This window comes from Salvia miltiorrhiza, chromosome 2 (genome assembly GCF_028751815.1).
Source record: "Salvia miltiorrhiza cultivar Shanhuang (shh) chromosome 2, IMPLAD_Smil_shh, whole genome shotgun sequence".
Classification (NCBI taxonomy): Eukaryota; Viridiplantae; Streptophyta; class Magnoliopsida; order Lamiales; family Lamiaceae; genus Salvia; species Salvia miltiorrhiza.
Window position 1 is genome coordinate 74,707,245 of NC_080388.1, and position 16,539 is coordinate 74,723,783.

At 37.4% G+C, this 16,539-nt stretch overlaps 3 protein-coding genes across 3 annotated transcripts; all 3 read right to left on the minus strand.

The window, feature by feature from the left end:
- Positions 1-3,327: 3,327 nt before the first annotated feature.
- On the minus strand, positions 3,328-6,126 carry LOC131009383 (uncharacterized). Its single transcript, XM_057936689.1, has 3 exons — positions 5,395-6,126; positions 3,921-4,580; positions 3,328-3,677 (listed from the first exon to the last, which is right to left on the minus strand). Exons 1-3 carry the CDS (start codon positions 6,085-6,087, stop codon positions 3,507-3,509), a joined length of 1,524 nt encoding a protein of 507 aa, XP_057792672.1. The 5' UTR covers positions 6,088-6,126; the 3' UTR covers positions 3,328-3,506.
- Positions 6,127-7,536: 1,410 nt separating this feature from the next.
- LOC131009385 (uncharacterized) lies at positions 7,537-9,749 on the minus strand. Its single transcript, XM_057936691.1, has 3 exons — positions 9,723-9,749; positions 8,306-8,965; positions 7,537-7,871 (listed from the first exon to the last, which is right to left on the minus strand). The coding sequence occupies exons 1-3, from the start codon at positions 9,741-9,743 to the stop codon at positions 7,713-7,715; spliced, it is 840 nt and encodes a 279-aa protein (XP_057792674.1). The 5' UTR covers positions 9,744-9,749; the 3' UTR covers positions 7,537-7,712.
- A 4,230-nt stretch (positions 9,750-13,979) lies between these two features.
- LOC131010017 (uncharacterized) lies at positions 13,980-14,609 on the minus strand. Its single transcript, XM_057937412.1, has one exon. It carries the CDS (start codon positions 14,607-14,609, stop codon positions 13,980-13,982), a length of 630 nt encoding a protein of 209 aa, XP_057793395.1.
- Between the last annotated feature and the right edge of the window lie 1,930 nt (positions 14,610-16,539).

Here is a 16,539-nt window from a genome sequence, read left to right on the forward strand (position 1 = left end):
GATAGTAGAAATAAAATAAACATGTCATTTATAAGGAGAGAAAAAAACATTAAAGAGAGCAAGAGTAAAGAGAAAAAAATTATTTTAAAACTTTAAATTAACATAACTTATCCATTCTAAATTTATTTTTATGTTTTTTAAAATAAAAGATTTTTAAAATGAATAAATATAATTTCTTTCTTCTTAATTGCACTAAAAACTAAGTACTATTATAATTTTAAAAAAATGTAAATAGAATCATAAAAACTAATATAAAAAATAAAATATAATTAATATAAAAAACTTAAAATATATATTAAATATTTAATATAATAATTAATTTCAATTGTGAATAATTTTGAATATTAATTTTCATACAAACTCAAAGAAGATTGAGATGATATATGTCTCCTTAATATTGAATATATACAATAATTTTCACACAATCTTCTTTGAGTTTAACACGTAAATATACATGAGGTGGTTCAAATAAAAGTTTCTTCTATCGTAATAACCTAAGCCATTATATGTATCATTGATTTTGTTTGATCCATCTACCATTATAAATATATCCAAAGGAGAGTCCTATTATAGGACTCTCCCTTTCAAAAAAAAAGAAGAAGAAAAGTTTTATGTATGAATTCAATTCGTATTAAATTTTGGAAGACTATATATATGGGGCAAGAAGAGAGACAGAAGCCTTCCAAGATTTGAAACCCTAAAAAACTATCCAAAATTTGGAGGTTTTCACATGGGGAATGATCACAGCAAAATCACCCTAAAAAACCATCCAAAATTTAGAGGTTTTCATCACATGGGGAATGATCACAGCAAAATCACCCTAAAAAACCATTCAAAATTTGGAGGTTTTCATCACATGGGGAATGATCACAGCAAAATCGCAGCAGCCGGCAAACTTCAAGAAGAAATCACGGGGAATGATCACAGGAAAACTGCTGCAGATGCAGATGGCGAATCCGACAAACTTCCACAAGAAATCATTCAGCACATACAATCTCTTCTGCTCGAAAAAGAAGCTGCTCGAACCTCCCTCCTATCCAAGTCCTGGTACGGCGCGTGGACCACGCGCCCCAACCTCAGTTTCGATCAAATCATGTTCCGGAATCGCGTGGATGAGTTCCCCATATTCACGAAGAAGACCATGCAGAGGTATCAAGACTTGAACCTAAATATCAAGAGTTTCAGGCTGACGATGACGATGATGAGGGAGCGACATCAAGATCATCATCAAGATCATCCTCCGGCTAGGGCACGGATTTTGAAAGCGATATTCAGGAAGAAGAAGAAGACTATGCAGAGCTCCAAGCAAAGGATGGAAAAAGCTAACGACGATTCCGATCTAGCTAGAGAATTGATTTTGACAGCGATCAAACTGGGAGCTACTGATCTCACCATTGAGTTTCCATTCTCGGAGGCTCGTAGGTTTTTTGTTCTACCAGATGAGGTGCTCGAATCCAAAACCCTAGTTAGGTTATCCGTTTTAGGGCTCTGGATTGATCTCGAGAGGAGGAATCAAGCAGTAGCTTGTCCCAATCTGAAGCACCTCTGGTTATCCCATTCGAGTGTGAAAGGTGATTTGATTAGGGATTTGATCTCGAGATGCCCAGCCATTGAGGTATTAACAGTTATTCACACGAGGTTGTTTGGAGAAGAAGAGAGAAGAAGAAGAAGATGGAGTCCCTCTCATGACCAGTTTCGTAATCTCAAGTGTTTGCGTTTGATTGGTTTGGGTGCTGAACTGCATGATTGTGATGAGCTGTGGAACAAGTCTCCTTCCCTCAAAGTGTTGGTGATTTGGGATTACAGCTCCGATCACGTGAGAATTTGCAGCACGTCGCTTGAGCGCATAACCTTACGCATATTCTGTAGCAGAAGATTCTGGGAAGGAATCTGGAATGGGGAGTTTGATGTTCCAAATATTCAAAATTTTAAAATTAGTGCTGGTTGTGATTTCGTTGCGCCGCGCCTCAAGATCAGAAGCAGTGGTATGGAATGGGAGATCAAAGGCAGTGATATCTTGAAAACGCACAGACTATCTAGATTTTCTCTTCAGATGGAAGGTGGTCTCCTGTAAAACCGAACCGATTTTATGGTGAAAACGGTTTTCGCCATTCATAGGAGTTTTTGTGTTCTTTTTATTAGATATATTCATTATTTGATTTTATTATATTTATCAAGTAATTAGAGTAGTTGTAATTTTTTTTTGTTTGGTAAATTTGTCACTTTATATAATCTTTATTTAATAGTTTTATATTTTCGTATCCTGAAATATGTTTTATAGTAGGCCCATGATTTTTTTTTTCTTTTAATGGTGCAATTCACCGCTCTTGCAGTGGATTTAAAGGGATTTAGTAAATTCTTAACATCCTAGTTTGTATTAATTTTCTTGGAGATATAAAACACATAAATGCAAGTACTTTTTGAATAATTTATGACGACATTGAGGGGTTTTTAACTAGTAATTTTTAATATGTGAGTACTGTTTATAGTTATTGGTTATTATGCACTCATTAGTCATTACTATGTATGATGAGATTATCTTAAGTTGAAATCGTCGAGTACAAGCGAAGATTGTATGTATATGTTTTAAAAATAAAATAAAATAAAATAATCAATATCATCTATTTATTGAAAACATAAATTTTCGATTTTATATGAAATATTATGATAATTATAATTAGTATTATTATAGAGTATTTAACGTCATAATAAATAAATAAATCTTTTCATACACAAACATAAATAAAAAATTACATTTGAAATTATATTTTAAACATATATAACTAATTTTTCATCTACAAAGTTTAACTTGGAAAAAAAAATATACTATAACAACTGAAATTTAAAAATAACTGAATTATTAAATTATGACAGGAAAAAAATAGTCATTAAACTAATCTTTTATATACTCCCTCCGTCCCCTGTAAGTGAGACATTTTTTTGGGCACGAGAATTAAGAAATGTGTATTTTGTGTGTAGGTGAAAAGGTGTTTAAAGGGAAAAACTTTTACCCAAAAAGAAAAAAGTCACACTTACAGTGGGACGCCCAAAATAGAAAGTGGAACGGAGGGAGTAATATATAGATGGTGCAGATAGCCAAAACAATTTACTCGAACACTTGGAATAATCTCCGAAGATTTGATCAAAACGATGTATTACCATTAGAATCATTGTTCCTTAGGTTCCAAACATGGAATCAAACACTTAGAAAGACACAAGGAAGAATACCTCTTTGAAAACTCATAAACTATGACTACGATACTAGCCTTCAAAAAAATCATATCAAAGCGGATAAAAAAACAACAATTTGCACATGGGTGTGTGTGAGGAGGGGGCTTAAGCCCCCACTAAGCCCAAAAACATCTACTTTGTAGGACCTTAAATAACTGGATTTTGTGAAAAATTGTTATGTAAAAGTCCCCAAAATATATATTCTCAAAGAAAAATTTGAAAACATAGCTCCCACAAAAGATTTTTTCTGCGTTCGCCCCTGCATACATGAGAACTCAGACTTCGGTCTTGTCTTCTGTCTTCAGTCGTTTGTTCAACGTTTGACTCGGCAGAGCATCGGAGACAGCAGAAGTGGATGTAAGAGGTCGTTTGTTCGATATTTGACCGAGCAGAGCATCGGAGAGAGCAGAAGTGGATGTAAGAGACGCTTGCAATATGCTCAAACCCTAGGCCAACAAATAAACTTCATCACATGCAACACACACATATTTATATAGAGAGAGATAGAAACAGAATCCAGTGAGAATACTATCTTTCATGAGAATGAGAATTGATACGAATAAACCAATATATACGATCGAATAAACTACTTGTCATGCATAAGTAACCATTCAAACCTGAGTTCAGCAAAAATTTCATCAATTAACTGAATTACGAAAAACTACTCATATATTTCCCAATGTTATTACCTCTTTCAATCCGATTTGCAGCTCGACTTCTTCGACATCAGTTATCGGGATCTTCTGCTCACCGAGACTGCAAAGGATGGAGACTAAGCAATACGGCACAACAGTTAAATCATCCGTCACCTTATAAGTTTTCCGTTGTTTAAGATAACTCCCCTTGCCATTGCGAAAGTTAACAGAAGAAAACGATGACTTGAAATCTTTGTAGTAACTAGGCAGATTTTCTTCACTGATGGGAAGAATGTGGCTTTCGGAAATGCAGCCATGAACCAGATGAAATTTCGTTAGTCTCTCTTTTATATCTCCGGTGTCGAAGATCTCTCCGTTGGCTGTGCTCCGGTACAAGTTGTCGATGGCCTTAAAACTAGTGTTACCTCTGAGAAGATTCCCAACTCCTCCTAGTGGGATAAAGAGGAGGCTAAACAGAAACTCTACAAACTCTTTCTTAGCTTCGGCATGCAGCAGCTTGCCGGTAGATTTTTGTATCGTCAATTTCAAGCTTAGATTCTTAGAGTTGGGATTTTCTTCTTCTGAAGCATCATCGTGTAATGGAATCTTTGGTTTAGATTCCGGCATTGCAGAGATTGTGTTTCTTGTTTTCTTTAAGATGATGTCCGACAATGGAGTTGGGGACGTCAAGGATGCCAATAACAAATTCATAACCTAAACAACAATACACAAAACAAACAATTCACAAAACAACTAAGTCTGGTTTCTGTTCGATGGAAAAGAGAAGAAAACATGATTTTCTTTTTTTTTGGAAAAAGAAAACATGATTTTCACTTGTTAGGTAGGATAGATAAAAAAAAACAAATTGCAACATGACCAAAAAGGATAAGAAAAGATGAAAATTTTATCATACTAAGGTAGAAAAAAAGTTTATCACAACCTTTTTAATCATCACTAATCTCGTCGAGACCAAACTTTTTTAATACCAAATGTTCGATGCATAAAGTCGCTAATCCATCTAACCTTTATGGAGACATAGTAGAACGCAAATATGATTTTATCAATTTTAGTGCTGAAGCCATATAATCAACAATATTCTATATATAATAAAAACATCGAAAAAGTAATATGAAACTTTTAATAGAATTAATACTAATGAACTTGTATTTTTATTTAGGGGGTCATTCGACCCTGGTTACGAAAATTGTACTACCTCCATCCCACAAAATAAGAGTCATATTTCTTTTAAGGCCGTCCCACAAAACTTTTTTTATTCACTTTTTGACTCTTTCACCACGCAACACACAAAATATTACTTTTTCAAATTCCGTGCCCTAAAGAAACCACTCTAACTCATGTTTCGCGTGAAACTTGTCACTTTTCCGCTCTTTCACCAACCACACTTAACATATAAAATATTATTTTTTCAAATTCAGTGCCCAAAATCAACGACTCAACTCATGTTTCGCGGGACGGAGGGAGTGATTATTTAAGAGAAATTTTTGATAAATAGAGAAACAAGAATCACCTCATTGAATCCGAGTTCCATTCGGATTGCCTCGCCCTTACAATCTGAGTCTCTAATGCCAAGAAAGCTCACGATTCCGGAGATTCCTGTGTCATTTGGAAATATCTGCAGATCATCACATATAATGAAAGATCCTTCTTGTTTAGTGAAGACTCCACAACTACTAGGAGTAAATACAGAGCTCTTTTCAACTACTTTTTTCAACACAGAGCTTTCAACTACTTTTTTCGACACAGAGCCGTAGCAGCAAGTGCTGCACTGAACATTACCCAATGTATCATAGTACAAGCTTACACTACGATATTTTTTATGGTTGTTGTTGGAACAACGGAAATATTCAGCCGGCGGAGGATCAGTTACATCGAATTTCAGCCTTTCGCATTTGGCTTCGAATGAACTTCTTGGATTGAGCAGAGCCTGCTTAGCGCCCTCCGTCGCAAAATGGGAGGCGCCGAGATTCGCTACGCCGCGGTAAAAACTGCTTAAGCTTCCGATGGCGGGCGCCTCCTTGCCGTAGTGCTTCTCGAGGAGTTTGAGGATTCTTCCCAACGGCAAAGTCAAGAAGCTGATCAAAATATCTGCGAAGTGGTTGTCGGCGACGGCGAAGAGCACCTTGTTCCTCTCTTCATTCATCACAACTGCCAACGACACCGCCGCCGCCGCATCCTTGCTATGATCGGACATTCTGCTCATAAAATCTTGATTTTTTATCGCCAAGAAATTATCCTAGTCTCACAAAAATTCCACAATCGTCTCTCCCTTTACTGCGTTTTTATAGGCAAGACGACCCTAGTCACTAAGGATGTCAATCGGGCCAGTCCGTTTGATTTTGGACTGTTTCTTGGTTCGGGCTAATCGATTTTTTTTTATTTTTCGGACTAAAATAATTCTATCCTAACCCTAACTCTAACCCGCTGGGTTTCGGGCTAGTTCGTTGGGCCTGCAAATTTACAATTTTATGTGTTTTATAATATATAAATAATCATATTTTTGTAATAAAAAATATGCCGTATGTTTTTTAATTAATACATTTCGCTTTGTTTTAGACACTTGCATCAAATTTATGAACTTAAAGAAAAATGAGTTGACTAAGGTTACTTTCGTCCTCGTATCATTAATATTTTAAAATTTTAAGAACTAGATTACTTTCGTGCTCATATAATTTAATATTTTAAAATTTTAAGAATTAGTTTTAAATTTAAAATTCGACGATCAGTCATTTATATTACAAGAATTTTCGTCCTCATATATTAATAAAATTTTAAGAATCAAATAATACAAGAATTCCTCGTTATATACGATTAGGATATGTAGTTACTTCTTAGTATCTAGTTTCCAAACGTATATTAAATTCTGGTTTTTTCTATGACCTTTAAAATTTTTATAAAAAATACATCTATCTTTTGATTTTTTTTTATTTTTCCAACATGTATAAAAATACTCCAAATGAAAGCTGATTTTAGGACTTTTGACTTAAATTTTTTGATATTTAAGGTGAGGATTTTCAATACATAGATACATTTTTGTTATATCACCTTTATTATTCTTTCACGCTTAGGTATCAAAAAAATCTAAGGCAAAAGTCCTAAAATCAGCTTCTATTGGGGGTATTTTATATTGGGAAAATTCAGAAAAAATCAAAAAGTGGCATAATTTTTTTATTATTCTTTCACGCTTAGGTATCAAAAAAATCTAAGGCAAAAGTCCTAAAATCAGCTTTTATTGGGGTATTTTATATTGGGAAAAATAAGAAAAAATCAAAAAGTGACATAATTTTTTTCAAATTTTAAAGCGTACCATTAATTAGTTATATGAAGTATGAAATTAGTTTTTCAATAACAATAATTAGTGTTTTATATATAGCCGAAGAGTCTTCATCTAGATAACAATTTGATACTAATCTTAATTATTGTGCAGATTGCCAAAACAATTTACTCGAACACTTGGAATCATCTCCGAAGATTTGATTAAAAGTTTAAAACCATGTATTACTATTAGAATCATCAATCAAACACTTAGAAAGACACATGGAAGAATACCTCTGTGAAAACTCATAAACTATGACTACAATACTAGCCTTCAAAAAACTCGTTTCAGAGCGGATAAAGAAACAACAATTTGCACATGAGTATGAGAAGCCAAAAAAAGAAATCTACTTTATAGGATCTTTAAATAACTGAATTTGTGCAAAATTGTTTTATAAAAGCCCCAATTAATGAACCAAATCTCATGAAAAATGTATATTCTCAAAGAAAAATTTGAAAACATAGCTCCCACAAAAGATTTTTTCTGCGTCCGCCCCTGCGTATAGAGACGACTCAGACTTCAGTCTTCGGTCGTTTGTTCAATATTCGACTGGGCTGAGCACCGGAGAGAGCAGGAGTGGACGTAAGAGGCCGTTTGTTCAATGTTTGACTGAGCAGAGCATCGGAGAGAGCAGAAGTGGATGTAAGAGATGCTTTCAATATGCTCAAACCCTGCGCCAACAAATAAACTTCATCTCAACACACACACATAGATATACAGAGAGACAGAGAGAAAAAGGATCCAGTGAGAATACTATCTTTCGTGAGAATGAGAATTGATATGAATAAACCAATATATATGAGGTGTGATATGAATAAACCAATATATACGATTGAATAAGCTACTTGTAATGCATGAATAACCAACCCTGCGCCAACAAATAAACTTCATCTCAACACAGACACATATATATAGAGAGAGACAGAGAGAAAAAGGATCCAGTGAGAATACTATCTTTCGTGAGAATGAGAATTGATATGAATAAACCAGTATATATGAGAAGTGATATGAATAAACCAATATATACGATTGAATAAGCTACTTGTAATGCATGAATAACCATTCAACCTGGGCATTCTCACTATAATCTAACTCAATATATTACCTCTTTCAATCCGATTTGCAGCTCGACTTCTTTGACATCAGATATCAGGATCTTCTGCTCATTGAGACAACAAAGGATGGAGACTAAGCAATAGGGCACAACAGTTAAATCATCCATCACCTTATAAGTTGGTCGTTGAAGATAACTCCCCTTGCCATTAGGAAACTTAGCAGAAGTAAACGACTTGAAATCTTTGTGCCAATTTTCTTCAGTGATGGGAAGAATGTGGCTTTCGGAAATACAGCCATGAACCAGATTAAATTTCATTAGTCTCTCCTTTATATCTCCGGAGTCGAAGATCTCTCCGTTGGCTGTGCTCCGGTACAAGTTGTCGATGGCCTTAAAACTAGTGTTACCTCCAAGAAGATTCCCAACTCCTCCTAGTGGGATAAAGAGGAGACTAAACAGAAACTCTACGAACTCTTTCTTGGCTTCGGCATACAGCAGCTTGCCAGTAGATTTTTGTATCGTCATTTTCAAGCTTAGATTCTTAGAGTTGGGATTTTCTTCTTGTTTAGGATTTTCTTCTTGTTTAACATCATGTGATGGAATCTTTGGTTTAGATTCCGGCATTGCAGAGATTGTGTTTCTTGTTTTCTTTAAGATGATGTCCGACAATGGAGTTGGGGACGTCAAGGATGCCAAAAACAAATTCATAATCTAACAACAATACACAAAACAAACAATTCACAAAACAATAAGAGTAGAAAACATGATTTTCACATGTTAGGTAGCATAGATAAAGAAAATTGGGGCAGTCCCTTTTTCACTCTAGTATTCATGATAATATTATATTGCTGTGAGAATATTTTATCATGTTTTTTGAGTTTTTCCCCTCTAGTGATAATGTTATTATCAACGATTAGACTAAAAAGGAAACCTATCCAGAGAAATAAATCATCAATAACCTCATCAACCTCGTCAAGACCAAACCTTTCTAATACCCTCATGTTCAATGCATAAAATCGCTAACCCATCTAACTTTTATCGAGACATACTAGAACGCAAATATTAATGAACTTGTATTTTTACTTAGGGGCCTTGGATACGAGTCATATTTCCTTTTAGGCCGTCCACAAAACTTGTTTCTATTCATTTTTTCACCAATCACAATTAACACAGAAAATACTACTTTATCAAATTTCGTGCCCAAAAGAAACGAAGACTCAACTCTTTTAGGCCATCCACAAAACTTGTTTCTATTCATTTTTTCACCAATCACAATTAACACTAATAAATACTACTTTATCAAATTCCGTGCCCAAAAGAAACGACGACTCAACTCATGTTAACCACGACTCAACTCACGTTTCGCAGGACAGAGGGAGTAATTATTTTCTACTCTTTCCCATGAAAGATAGCACATCCTCGAGTATATATAAACAAAGATTTTGATATATAGAGAAACAAGAATCACCTCATCGAATCCAAATTCCATTCTGATTGTCTCTGTTAGAAAATGGAGGTGATTATATAGAGGTTTGAGTGTGGTGAATTCTCTAGAATATACATAGCTTATTCTCACCTAGAATATTCTAGATAAATGCATCACACTTCAATACTCCTCCTTGATGCATTTATCGGTTACTCCAAGCATTCTTCGTAGAAACTGGAATCTGTCCCTTGGTAGTGCTTTGGTGAAGATGTCCGCCAACTGTTCTTCTGTTGGACAATACTTCATCTCGATAAGTTTCTTTGCTTCAACATCTCTCAAGAAGTGATACTTGATGTCGATGTGCTTCGTGCGATTGTGCTGAACTGGATTCTTAGCCATTGCTATAGCTGACTTGTTATCGCAGTAGATCTCTGTCGATGAGTCTTGCGGTTCGCCCATATCCGCTAGTATTCTTCTAAGCCATATAGCTTGACATGCTGCTTCGGCTGCTGCAACATACTCAGCTTCTGCTGTTGATAGTGCAACTGAGTCTTGCTTCTTTGATCCCCAAGAAAAAATTCCTGAGCCGAGCTTGAAAGCATAGCCTGATGTGCTTTTCATGTCATCTTGAGATCCAGCCCAATCGCTATCGCTATATCCACTTATCTGTGAGTCAGACTTTGGTTTGTACCAGATACCATAGTTGAGCGTACCTTGCAGGTATCTGAGAAGTCTCTTTGCTGCTCCATAGTGGGTCTCCTTCGGACTTTCCATGAATCTGGATAGAAGGCTTGTTGCATACTTGATGTCAGGCCTTGTTGCCGTCAAATATAGTAGACTCCCAATCAAACTTCGATAGTTGGTAGAATCCGTCGGTCTAGACCCATCTTCTTTCTTCAACTTCTCATTTGGAATGAGAGGTGTAACCACTGGCTTGCAGTCTTGCATCTTGAACTTCTTGAGCATATCTTCAATATACTTCTTTTGTGATAGGAAGATGCCTTCTTCCTCTTGACTTATCTCCATTCCGAGAAAATAGTGCATTAATCCTAAGTCCGTCATCTCAAAGGTGCTCATCATGTCTCTCTTGAAATCCTCGATCAATTTTGTGTTATTTCCTGTGACAATTAAGTCATCAACATAAAGAGAGACAATCAGGATGTCCGTACCTTGAGTTTTGATGTATAGAGTTGCTTCGTTCTTGCTCCTCCTGAATCCTTGACCGGTGAAATATCCGTCTATTTTGCTGTACCAGGCTCGTGGCGCTTGTTTGAGCCCATAGAGTGCTTTCTTGAGGCGAAGAACTTTGCCTTCTTGCTTTGTGAATCCTTCTGGCTGCTCCACATATATCTTGTCTGTTAGATCTCCATTGAGAAATGCCGACTTAACATCAAGCTGATAGATTTTCCATTTCTTCTGAGCCGCTAGAGCTATGAGTGCTCGAATTGTGTCCATCCGTGCCACTGGAGCAAACGTTTCTGTGTAGTCGACTCCTGGTATTTGAGCATATCCTTTTGCGACAAGTCTTGCCTTATGCTTCTGGATCGAACCATCAGGATTCAGCTTTGTCTTGAACACCCATTTGACTCCAATGACTTCCTTGTCACTTGGAAGATCCACCAACTCCCAAGTATCATTCTTTTCTATCATTTTTATCTCCTCCTCCATTGCTTTAATCCAAACTTTCTCTTTGGATGCTTCTGCATAGTTATTTGGCTCCAAAGAACAAAAGTTGCATGTCTCATATATATCAGTGGATTCATATAAATCTGCTAGAGTTCTTACCCGAAAAGGTGGAAAGTCTGGTGAGGAGTCTGAGTCGGATCCACTTGAGGTATTGGCTTCTGAAGAGGACCTTGGTGGGCTTTGTTGATCTTGCTCTTCATGTTCTGTGACTTCTTTCAGCAGTGTAGTTGTTGTCTGCCTTTCAACACTTTCTGTCTCCCAATTCCAGGAGGCTTGTTCGTCAAATTCCACGTCTCGACTTGTCACCAGCTTCTTGGTCTCAAGATTGTAGATTCTATAACCCTTGGATTTAGAGCTGTAGCCGAGGAAGATTCCCTTCTCCGTCTTGTCCTCCAGTTTGTGTCTTTTTACTGAGGGAATGTGGATATAGCAGATACTTCCAAAGACCCTCAAATGTTTGGCTGAAGGCTTTTGTCCTGACCAAGCTTCGATCGGCGTCTTGTTTAGCACGGCCTTTGTTGGACATCGGTTGAGTAGGTAGACTGATGTATACACTGCCTCTGCCCAAAACTTCTTTGGCAATCCTTTCTCCGCCAACATGGATCTCGCCATCTCCATGACTGTTCGATTCTTTCTTTCCGACACGCCATTTTGTTGTGGAGTGTAGGCCACGGTTAGTTGATGCTCCACACCTTCATCTTCACAGAACTTGTCGAACTCTTTTGAGTTGTATTCGGTACCTCGATCGCTTCTCAGTTTCTTTATTTTGCGACCACTTTGGTTCTCCACAAAGTTCTTGAATCTCTTGAAGATTCTAAAGACTTCTGATTTTTCTTGGAGAAAATATACCCAAGTCATTCTAGAGTAGTCATCAATAAAGAGTATGAAGTACCTGTTTTGGTTTACTGAAGGTGTGCGCATTGGACCGCAAACGTCGGTGTGGACAAGCTCTAGTATCTCCTTGGCTCGCCATGTTTTCTCCGTTGGAAATGGTTGTCTGTGTTGCTTTCCGATCATGCATCCTTCGCATACACCTTCTCTTTCATTTAGAAGAGGCATGTCTCTCATCATATTTTTCTGATGAAGTAGCCTTAAGGCATTTAGGTTGAAATGCCCAAATCTCCGGTGCCATAGACTCGTATCGTCGAGTTGAGCCACCATTGCCTTTTGTGGATATTGCCATTGAATGGGAAAGTTTCTATTTTTTCCCATTTTTACTACTGCAATATCTTGGTTATTTTTCTTGTCGTAAATTCGACAAGAATCTTTCTCAAAGTGGAGGGCATATCCACTTTCCATCATTTGGCCAACACTTAATAGACTTTGTGCAAGACGAGGTACTAGGAGAACATTTCTAATAAATCGCGTACCTTTATTAGTTTCTATGGCAATTGTACCTTTCCCTTTCGTCTCCACCAGTTCTCCATTGCCCATCTTCACCTTCGTCTTGACTGAAGTATCTAACTCACGGAAGATGGTCTCGTTGGATGTCATGTGGTTGCTGCATCCGCTATCGATGTACCATTCTTCTTCTCCTGCTTCCGTTGCCGAGTGACATGCATAGAACATGTACTCCTTCTCATTTTGTTTTTCTGAATAGTTGGCTTGATGATTTATTCTATCTCTGCAATCTTTTTCCATGTGCCCGAACCTTTTGCAGTTTTTGCACTGTGACTTTCCTCGATGATAGCAATCTTTCTCCAAGTGATTTGTCTTCTTGCAAATTCCACATGGTGGAAAATTTGCCTTGCTCTCCTTGTTGCTGGAGCTTCCTTCCTTGTGATTGCTTTTAAAATTTCCGCCGCTTCTTGACTTATTGCCTCTAACGTTGAGCTTGGACTGAAAGACACTCTCTAGTGAACTTTCATGTCGCCTGCTCAATCGTTGCTCGTGTGCTTCCAAGGAACCCATCAGCTCCGCGACAGACATTTTTGATAAATCTTTTGATTCTTCAATCGCCGCCACTACTGGATCATACTTCTCGGTAAGGCTGATTAAGACCTTCTGTATGATCCTTTCATCGGAGACGTTATCTCCGTATGACCGCATTTGATTGATTATTTCCATTATTCTTGAGAAATAATCTTTTGCAGCTTCTGAATCTTTCATTTTAAGATTCTCTAGTTCTCGCCTTAAACTTTGCAGTTTAATGGTTCGAACTTTAACATTTCCTTGGAACTCCTCCTTAAGGATATCCCAAGCTTCTTTTGCAGTAGTGGCTCGAATAATTCTTGCCATGATAGAATCACTAACAGATTGTTGGAGAAGATAAAGAGCTTTAGCATTTTGTTGCTTTAATTTCTTACGTACCTCGGATGAGGATGTCTTGTCGATATCTTCTCCCGGCATGGTGATTCCTTCTTCAATGACATCCCAAAGATCATGGGATTCAAGGCAAGTCTTCATACGAACACTCCAATAGTCATAGTTTTCTCCATTGAATATTGGAGTCGTGATGGAGAGACTTGACGACGCCATAACGCCCGCTTATGATCGAACAAGCTCTGATGCCACTTGTTAGAAAATGGAGGTGATTATATAGAGGTTTGAGTGTGGTGAATTCTCTAGAATATACATAGCTTATTCTCACCTAGAATATTCTAGATAAATGCATCACACTTCAATAGTCTCGGCCTTGCAATCTCCAATGCCAAGAAAGCTCATGATCCCAGAGATTCCTGTGTCATTTGGAAATATCTGCAGATCATCATATATTATGAAAGATGCTTCTTGCTTAGTGAAGACTCTAAATGCAGAGCTCTTTTGAGCTACTACTTTTGTCATAATTCCGCAGCGGCGATAGGTGGGGCACAGAACAAGACCACCCAATGTATCATAATACAAGCTTAGACTACGATATTTTGGATGATCATTGTTGGCACAACGGAAATATTCAGCCGGCGGAGTTCGAGAGATGTCGAGTTTCAGCCTCTCGCAGTCGGCTTCGAATGAGCTTCTTGGGTTGAGCAGCGCCTGCTTAGCGCCGTCCGTCACAAATTCGGAGGCGTCGAGATTCGCTATGCTGCGGTAAAAACTGCTTAAGCTTCCAATGGTGCGTGGCCCCTTAGCAGCGTTGTGGTTTGCTTCGAGGAATTTGAGGATTCTTCCCAACGGCAAGGTCAAGAAGCTGATCAAAATGTCTGCGAAGTGGTTGTCGGCGACGGCGAAGAGCACCTTGTTTCTCTCTTTATTCACCATAACCGCCAACGATACCGCCGCCGCATCCTTGCCGTAATTGGACATTCTGCTCATGGAATCTTGACTGTAGTCTCACAAAAATTCCACAGTCGTCTCTCCCTTTACTGCGTTTTTATAGGCAAGACGCAGCCCTAGTCACTAGGGATGTCAACCGGGCCAGCCCGTTCGTTTTCGATTTTTTTTATTTTTCCAACTCAAATCAAAATGTGGTATATTTTTTCAAATTTTAAAGGTTGTGGGAAAAATCAAATTTTGTTAAAAGTTTATGTATTTTACACCAAATGTATCTTTAAAGTAAATGATATAATACTCGTTATATTATAACAATTCTCATTTTTTTAAGATCTTGAATTCGAGTCCTTCGTTACGGCGATCTTTAAATTTCTTTATTTATTTAAGCAATTTATATATAAAAACAAAATTCTCATTTTTCATACTAAACAATATAGATACTTGTCTCAGAAAAATCCGTGTATCAAGATTTACGATTATCTTCAACGATTATCAAGATATACTTTTTTTTTTTGAAAAGATTATCAAGGTCATCTTTAACAAACACGTTGACCTATCTTTTACAAGAAAAGTGGTTGTGATTCTTGTGAAACTTTTTCAGCTCTCCACACCGCCAGGAACTCCTATTTCCGGCCGCCGCCGCCTCGAACTCCTATTTCCGGCCAGAAAAGTTGAGGTAGGTTTAGCTTTTCAAGACTTAATATCATTTCTTTTATTTTAATGCAAGGCCAAGAACCCTACTCAAGGGTTTAAAATGCTGCAGAATTTGATATTCGCATAATTTGATATTTATGGAATGTATGAGCTGAGTATTTATGTTGTAGTTATGTGAAACAAATATGGAATCATGCTGCAGAATTTGATATAAAGAAAATGGAATGTATGAGCTGAGTATTCATGTTGTAGTTATGTGAGAAACAAATTAATATAGAAGCAAGAAAAAAAAATGCTACTAATTGATAGTACTACTAAGTTATGATATTGCAAATATGGAAATTTTATTCACTAAGCCATTCAATTTAACATTGTAGAACCAAACATGAGTTCTGCACTACCCAAGGATGCAAAGATCTCTCTCAAAGTCATGATGAATAAAGAGAAAACAAAGGTACTCTTTGCAGAAGCCGACAGCAAATCCGCGGAGATCATTCTAAGTTTTCTGGTGCTGCCATTGGGGAAGATTGTGAGAGTCTTGAAGGAGAGATACGCGGATGAGCAGCCCGTTGTTGGAAGCTTAACCACGCTGTACACGGGCTTAACGGATCATCTCAGAAGCGACCATTTTTGGACAGACGGTGGTAGGAAGATGCTACTCAATCCAAGAAGCTCATTCATGAGTGGACCAGTGAAGCACTTCAGATGTGGAGACGCGGCCTGTGAGAAGAAAATCTCCCCGAATGTGAGCATGTACTATGATTCAGCTACCTGCGATTGTGGCAAGGCGTTGAACAGAGCTATGGGTGAAATAGTCGAGCCAGGTGGTGATGGGATTCTTGTTGAAGGGCTGCATTGTTTAGTAACTGATGATCTTCGGCTGAGCCCCTGTGAGCCGGGATCCGTGATCCAAACTCTCATCAATCTTGGCATTTTTGTGGCAGAAGGCGCGGAGGAGTTGAATGTGATTCTTGGATACAATGAGGCAAGTTCAGTTGAACTCTGTTTTTATCATATTATGACTCTTGTATGATCTGTTTTGTGTTATGTTATCAGATTGTGGATTTGCTCAAGGGATCTTTGCTCTCAGAGACTCCACTAACGGATGTCGTTCTTCGTGTTAGCAACGAAGACAATACGGGTTTCGTGCAAGATGATTTTCTACTAGACAAGATGGAGGTGGAGTCAAGAATGACTGTGACAGCTCTAATGCAAAAATCTACAAACAAATTGTTGTTTGTTGAGGCAAAGGATGATTTTGTGGATTTCATTCTCAGTTTCTTGACTATCCCATTGGGAGGAGTTGAGT